Genomic DNA, 8,174 nt, shown 5'->3' with positions numbered 1-8,174 from the left:
CTTGCTTGTGCTCATATTCCTGATTGACCAGAAAAAATACACTGAGGTCAGCAATCTTCATTTCTGATTATTATTTCATGCATTATCTGTTACGTAACATCACTCATTCTTCATCATCCAGGCTAAGGCTTGTTCTTCAGCCAGCATTGCCCGTTTGAAGAACTTGAACAGGAGAACAGTTGATGTTCTGGCTTCCAGGCTGTACTTCTATTATTCTCTTAGCTATGAACTCACTGATGATCTCTCTGAAATTAGGGGGTGCGTATTATTTATCAATGTCTCAGTAAAATAGAATATAATCAGTTATTATGTTTTCATTTATTTGCAGTAATCTCCTCGCTTTACACCGGGCTGCTACATTGCGCCATGATGAATTGGGGCAGGTTTGTTTCTTCATCTTTTTACAGTTTGTAGTTGGCTATGCTTGTGTTTATATCAATAACAATAATAATAATTGTTATCATTAGCATTTAGCATTAATATTCTTTGGTATTGTAATATGCAGGAAACCCTTCTCAATCTGCTGCTTCGCAACTACCTTCATTACAATTTGTATGATCAAGCTGAAAAGCTAAGGTCAAAGGCACCACGTTTTGAAGCTCATTCAAATCAGCAGGTATACTTTCTTATCATTATCGTTATTAATCACTCTAATAAGAGCATTCACATTGGAGCCTCCATATCCATACTATCCACATAATATAAAGGCAGCAATTAAAACGCCACTGCATTGAATTCTCTATAATAGAGAAAATTTTACAATAAACTAAAGTACATCTCTATATATGGAGGCTTATATTTTACACTCTATACTTTATTGTGAGTATATAAAAAAAAAGAAATTTAATAAATAAAGTGTTTGTGAGTAACATAGAGATAAAGAGTTGGATATGTGAGGTTTTTGAAAAATACAAAAGTTTGAAGAAAAATGTGTTTTTTTATTTAAACTATTGAGATGGAGATGGAGGCTCCAATGTGAATGCTTTAAGTTATGCGGAACTTTATTGTTAGTTTTTGTTTAATATTTTTATTTGTTTCAGTTTTGTCGCTACTTGTTTTACCTTGGGAAGATAAGGACGATCCAACTGGAGTACACCGATGCCAAGGAATCCCTTCTTCAAGCTGCGCGCAAAGCACCAGTAGCTGCTCTAGGTTTTAGAGTCCAATGCAATAAGTGGGCCGTGATTGTCCGCTTACTTCTCGGAGAGATCCCTGAACGAACCGTGTTTATGCAAAAAGGCATGGAGAAGGCCTTGAGGCCTTACTTCGAGCTGACTAATGTGAGTCGCTTGTGACTTTTTTTTTTCAACTTCAGTTTATATCTTTCTTAACCACAATTTATTGTTTTTTAGGCTGTTAGAATTGGAGATCTAGAGCTGTTCAAAACCGTAGCAGAAAAGTTCTCAACCACTTTCACTTCAGACCGGACTAACAATTTAATCGTGAGGCTGCGCCACAATGTGATAAGAACTGGGCTGCGCAACATCAGCATCTCATACTCGCGTATCTCCCTTGCTGATGTGGCAAAGAAGCTGAGACTGGACTCGCCTAACCCTGTGGCGGATGCCGAGAGCATTGTGTCAAAAGCAATCCGTGATGGCGCGATTGATGCAACACTAGATCATGCAAACGGGTGGATGGTGTCCAAGGAAACTGGTGACATCTACTCGACAAACGAGCCTCAGCAAGCGTTTAATTCTAGAATTGCATTCTGTTTGAACATGCATAATGAGGCAGTTCGTGCTCTTAGGTTTCCTCCTAATTCTCATAAGGAGAAAGAGAGTGCTGAAAAGAGGAGAGAGAGACAGCAGCAGGAACAAGAGCTTGCCAAGCATATAGCTGAGGAAGACGACGATGATTTTTGATTCAGTCTATGAAATCATTGAGGGGGAGCTCTTTTGCTTTATGTTCTTGTTTGAATATGTTAAAACCAAATTCTGGGATGTTTAAGAAAGACTCTTCAATTTGGATCAAGTAGACTTATGTATGTTTTACATGTTAAGGTTGTCTATGTTTCCCTTGTTTCCTTGATATCGATAAACATTAACCAGTTCTGGGATTTGTGGCATGATGGGTAATTTGTGTTTTAGGATTGCTGATGATCAATGGTTACTTGGATATGTTTGTTACATTTTTCCTGCTATTAATTGTAACTTGATAGCTGTCTTGATTAATTATAGTAGGACTAGGATGGTCCAAGAAGACTTCTACTTTAAGCTTTAAAGCATGAAACATAGACACATGAAAAGTTGGTCAGTGCTACATTCATACACTTATGTTCGCAACTTTTTTTCTTTTGTTTTGAGAAATTAATCGCACTAAGCATGTCGGGTTATGTAAGGAGTTTTAGGTTTTGGGATAACGAGCGTTTATATTACTGAAGTGCTATTAACATAATCATGAGTTTCTACAAACGCTAACGCTTCAATAGTATGCGTGCTAACCAAACTTTGTAAGTTGATTTAGAGAAAAATGCACATTGATCCAAGTTTTTTTTGGAATAAGCTACCATACACTAAGTCTATATATTAACCAACTCGAGTTGGTGAAATCGTTTACTTCAAAGTATAAATCGCATAAACTCCATCCGAGTCTGGTTTATATTAGTTTATGATTGCACACTTCACGCCTAATCCTTATTAAAATCTCAACCGAAAGACTATTTGGTCTTCTAAATCTAATTATATGAAATAGGTGAGGCATAAAAAACAAAATGGAAACTTTCGTGCATTTCTAGTCCTCTATAACAAAGAGGCCAAATGGAAGAAATTAAAAGAAAACATAAATATTTTGAATACTATTACACATTGAAGAAGCGTGGATCGACTTACTTGTGTACGATCAACGTCCCTCGGGTACGAGTGTGCTATATCACCGATGGTTTTCCGAGATACGAGTTCTTCCACCTACAAAACGAACAGCACCGTGAGCTTACCCCTCAGAAAGGGACAGAGGGGTCATCTTTGGGGTAACCATCCGGTGTGAGAATCAGATATTGTAGGATGGGATAATCAGGATGTGAAAATGAGTAAAGGACTTAGAGTATATTTTCCTGCTGCCCTCCAACTGTGAAGGTGGTGTGGTATTTATAGTATTAGGGTTTCCAATGACTGAGCTCAGACCCAATTAGGGCCTTTTTGGCCTCCTCCTATTGCTTCGCGCCACGTGTACTTAGGATACATGGTGCTTTTTTATTGATTATTCTCTGACCAAGGTATTTCACCTGACCCATGTGCCATCACGTGGTGGCACATGGGCTTTGCTGAGTTGTCCACCCTTCATTGGCAGCTGTCAACATCAGCACATTCTTTATTCCTTAAAAGATACCTTCTGGAAGGTTGCCTGATGAGTACAATCATGGTTGTCCTTATCCTGATTTGGATTAGACTATTGTCTCATTTGTTGTGTGTCGCTTACGCGCGGCCTTTATGCGCCTATCCCGGGGATGCGCAAGGTCTTCTCTTTATTCTCACAGATGTTTCATGCGCTTGCGCGTATGTGATATGCGCCACGCGCAGATGTTTCATGCGCCTGCGCATAGGTTTTGGCTTTGTGTCTTCATGACATCCTGATTTCAAGCCTCTTGTCTATATCTCGTGGGTTGACCCGCCCTGCTCGATGTTAAGGCGGGTGCATACCCCTTCAAGCTCCCCCAGTCTAATGTGTGTCTTGTCTCGCGCGAGCGAGGTAAGATGGATACTAGACTTAATAGTTTGCTTTTTCAATAGGGCTTGTTTTTTCTTTTTCTTTCCTTGTATGCGCGTTGCGCGAAATTCCATCCCTTTGGTTAAAACGAATCGTCAATGCACGTGGTTGGTTGGTGTTGACATGCATCAGAAATAGAGACGTTATGTGTCAGACCTTTCGTGTGCTCGAGGTGCTACAGTGGCCTTTCACGTCTCCTCATGCAGTGTCAGGAACACGTGTCGCGCTTATGTTGGCCTACGCCTGCGAGTGGGGGCGCGTGAGCGTAGATCTGATTATTACTTGTTTCTCTTTCTCTCCCCTGGGCCTATAAAACCAAACCTTTTGAACGGTTTTTTCTTCATCTCCACTGTCATTTTTAGAGCTTTTGCTTATCATTTACATTCCAATTAAGAGCTTTCGTCTTCGTCCCTGAATTCCGTGCTTAAAGTAACCATATTGTTCGATTCGCAATTGTATGTCTGATAATCCAGACACCACAATTTCCCCTAGTAAAGGCCGTGTAAAATCAGTGGTTATGTCTACTTTGAAGAAAATCGGCAAGGGTACTCAGGTTGCCGAGGCTTCGTCGGAGGAGGGGGGAAAGAATAAAACGGCGAAAAGATGGGACGAGATCCCCTGCAAGTTGAAACAGCCTGAGCTTGATAGTCTCATTGCTTCTCAGGGTTTTCTCCCTGAGTATGGTTGTCTGCTCCCGGCAGCCGGGCAGACGGCTGCGGATCCTCTTGCCTGCTATATCTCTCTATATTCTCATTTTCTTACTCACTGTAACCTTCGTCTTCCGATGACAAGGTTTATAGGTGCGCTCCTTCAATTTTATGGGATTCACATATCCCAAGTTCACCCTTTTGGGTTGGTGCGCATGACTCATTTTGAGTTTATGTGCAAAGCTCAGCGCGAAGAGCCTACTCCTCGCCGCTTTCAATATTTCTATAAACCAAAGGTTCAAGATTCTTGGTTTTCGTTTACTCCGCGCAGTCAGAAGGTTAAATGCTCTACTGTCACTTTTAAGAGCCTTCATGACTGGACTGAGAAGTTTTTCTACGTCAAAGCTGGTGTTATTCCAATCCACATGACTGTGCGCGCGATCACTTCTGCGCCCGCGGATGACAATGTCCTTAAGAACCCAACGGGCACATGGGTTAAAAAATTAACTGCAGAACCATTCCCCGCCAAGAATATTTGCGAGGAAGCGTTGGTGGGGGTTGGTATGAGCAAGAGGTGGACTGACAGCGAGACTGAGCCTGTCATTCATGTTGATGACTTAGGTGGGTTGTTTGTTCATTGCATTAATTTTGCGCGAGTATAATTCGTTTTGTTGATATCACTTGTCTTGTTTTATGCAGAAAGCAAGGAATACATCCACGCCGCCTATGACGAGCATACAGAAGGTGGCTCTGTCGCCCTGAACGATGGGGAAGTTGTTTTCCCTGATCGCTTCGATGATATGTTCATCCCTGTCGACTTAGAGTTTTGCTTTGACAGCGATGCGCCTGGTAAGCCCCTTGTATTTGTGTTTAGGCCCTTAGAATACCAAATTTGGTTTTAACATTTCTGTTGCGCGTATTGTAGATGCGCTCGCTAATTATGAGTTGGAGCCTGTGGAAGAGGAAGGGGAGGAGGCAGAAGCTGAAGCGCAAAAACTTAAGCGTAAGGCTAAAGGCAAGACTGGCGCAGGGGCCAGTAAAAAACAGAAAAAAGATGACGCCTCTGTTGCCCAGAATCTTCCTCCTACTCAAGTGAAGGGACTTGAGAAAACCAAGGGTTTTACTTCCAAGTTTTCCTCGTATTCTTTGCCTCAAGGTGTGGGCAGTCCTCCAGTCCACACGAGGTATGGTGCTGCCACCTCATCTCTGCGCGCGGCGGACAAGGGAAGCGGTGCTGCGCCTGCTGTTTCGTCTTCTCCAACAGGTATACTTTGTTTATATTTTGTTGTTTTATGAGCGTGATTCCGATAGAGTTATTAATGAAGCTTTGTTCACTCAAATGTTTGTAGAGCCGGCAACGTTGATGGCTCAACCTCAGGCGCAGCAAGGTGCCAAGGCTATGCCGAAGGTTGTTTTGAAGTCCTCTGTTTTGCCCTCAAAAAGAGGGAAAATGGACTTCATGGCGATGCTTAATTCGCGGACTACGGTGCGCCAAGGTATTTATTGCGCTTTGATTGTCTGATTTTTTCCTTTAGTTCAAGTCATGAATCATTTCTCCTTGTTGGTTTTTTATAGGAATTATAGTTGGCACACAAGCTGCTGGTGGCACTGCTAGCGCTGGCGCCGTTAGTTCTGCTCCTGCTCCAACAAGTACTGAATCTCCCCTTATTGGGATCACTAGGGAGCAGGAGACTATATTTCGCGCTACTCTAACAGCGTCAAGACCTCCCTCACCTCCTCCTGCGCGCAGCCCTCCTCGTGAGACTATTTTTGATTCTTCCAAGTCGCAGGAGAAGAGACCTGTTATAGAAGATGATGAGGAGGTTGATTTTGAAAATTCTGATGGTGGCCGCGTAAGCCCTACAGCGCCACGCGATTTCATGGCGCAGCCTTCTTCTCATGGGGCAGGCAGGAGCTCATCAGCTGGCGCTAACCTTTCTGCCGGTTCTCCTCAGGTATAAGTTTATTTTGCTCCACTGTGCAGACTTCCGAGTTAGTGTTCAGATAACTAAAACGTTTCTTTGCGTTGCTTTGTGTTTGTAGGGAGCCGATCACATATACCGCCCGAGCTGGAGTATCACTGAAGAGAGCTCATTCCAATCCTTGGGCGTATGTGAAGACTTTTGGGCTCACTCTGTTCCTCCAGCTGAAAGTAGGTTTCAAGAGGACCGCGCTCTCGTGGATTTGCTTAATGACCACCTTTTTGCTGGGTCTGCATTTTTTGCTGCCTCCCAAGAGCTTCGCAATGATTATATAAAGGTACGTGATGCCCTTGTGGAGGCCAAGCAAGAGGCTAAGATTTCTGCTTAGAATCTTTCTGATGCCCGAGAGAAAGCTGAGAAACTACAAGCAGAACTTAGCGAGAACCGGGCAAGTTCCAACGCTGCTTTTGTGAAGCGCGAGCTTGAGCTGCAAGCTGCGCGAGAGAAACTGCAAGTGGCAGAGGCAGATGCGGCAAAGCACGCGCGTCAAGCGCGTGACCTGGAGTTGGTAGTGGAGGCGCGTGACCGAACTATTGCGCAGGTTAATACTGAAAAATCTTTGTTGGAAAGTAAGGTTGCGCGCCTGAAAGAAGAGCTTGTTGCTGCGCAAGCAGAGAAGAAAGAGGCCTTGGCGGCGGCGGCATCCGAAAAGGAAGAGCTGAAGCAAGCAAAGAAACTGTTGAGTTGTTAAACTCTCAGATTCCTACTTTTGAGACGTATGTCTCTTCTCTTGCGCAGGATCGTCATTGGCTGATTTCACAGGGTGTGACTCGTTGCGCTTATGCCATGAAATATTCAGACGAGTTCCAGACCCTTGTGATGGACTGTAATGCGGCGTTGCGCTTGGTGGGTCGGGCTGAGGGGTTTAAGGATGGTTATGAATATGGCATGCTAAAGAAGAATCCATCCGACTACCCTTATCAGCTCGACGCTGTCTGCGCTGACATGGCTGAGGTGGGGGAGAAATACTTGAATACTCCAATTCCCATCCTTGAGCAGGTATTTTAACCTTAATAAGTTTACTTGACTTATTTTCATAATCTTTTGTACTTATACTGTTCCTTGTGACTTGCAGATAGCCGCGCTTGCGACCAGCCCGATCTTGGCGCTTTAAAGAAATTACTTGATGAATGTGAAGGGATTGGTGGCAATGATGATGGCGCGGGCAACGCTGCCTCTGCCAGCGGCTCTGGCGTGGCCAAAGGACCTACTCCTGACGTTATCATGACAGAAGACGACTATATTTAAGACGAACAGCTTGATTATGGTAAGTTTGGAGATGACGAGGAGCAGGCTGCACCAGATGCTGAGGGAGGAAATAATGATGAGGAAGATGAAGAGGCTGATATTAACATAGAGAGTTGAAAAGCCCTTCTTGTTTTTTTTTTTTTTTTTTTTTTTGCGATATTCTGAATATGCTGACACGTGCCTTGGCATTTCATTATTCCTCTTTTGCGCGACGTTATCGTGCATTTATTATAGGGAATTATGAATGAGTTTTTTAGCCTTTACGTGTCAGTATGTGTTATTCTGCTTATATCCATTATAATCCCATGCGTGGCCCCGACCTGAGACCTTAACAACTATGCTTTGGCATGTGCTTTTGCCTTAGTTGTGCTTAGGTATTTTTATGGTCCAGCTGCGCAATACGTAGGATGGATGCTATGAGTAATTTGAGCTAAGGCTCATATTATTGGGCTAAGGCCCTGACGTTTTAGAGTTAAAACTCGTTAACGCGTCTGAGCTTGAAGCTCGCGCATGTATGTTTTACTTCGTTTTATTTTTAGTTTGATGTCAATACAATGTTGTCATATTGCTCAAAATTAATAAAGGGAAGTGT

At 43.1% G+C, this 8,174-nt stretch overlaps 1 protein-coding gene across 1 annotated transcript; it reads left to right on the top strand.

Annotated features, from left to right (window-relative positions):
• Positions 1-4: 4 nt before the first annotated feature.
• On the top strand, positions 5-1,974 carry LOC143611978 (putative 26S proteasome non-ATPase regulatory subunit 3; the record flags this gene model as incomplete). The annotated part of the gene is made up of 6 exons (XM_077086069.1): positions 5-46; positions 122-258; positions 329-383; positions 506-616; positions 1,041-1,280; positions 1,353-1,974. Coding segments are annotated over 6 exons (1,098 nt in total), but the record flags the coding sequence as incomplete, so codon positions are not given.
• Positions 1,975-8,174: the final 6,200 nt, after the last annotated feature.

This window comes from Bidens hawaiensis, unplaced genomic scaffold (genome assembly GCF_021521415.1).
Source record: "Bidens hawaiensis isolate Kalapana, Puna unplaced genomic scaffold, B.hawaiensis_p1.1 tig00032833_1, whole genome shotgun sequence".
NCBI lineage: Eukaryota > Viridiplantae > Streptophyta > Magnoliopsida > Asterales > Asteraceae > Bidens > Bidens hawaiensis.
The sequence above is the reverse complement of the archived record's forward strand: the minus strand, read 5'-3'. Positions and strand labels throughout refer to the sequence as shown.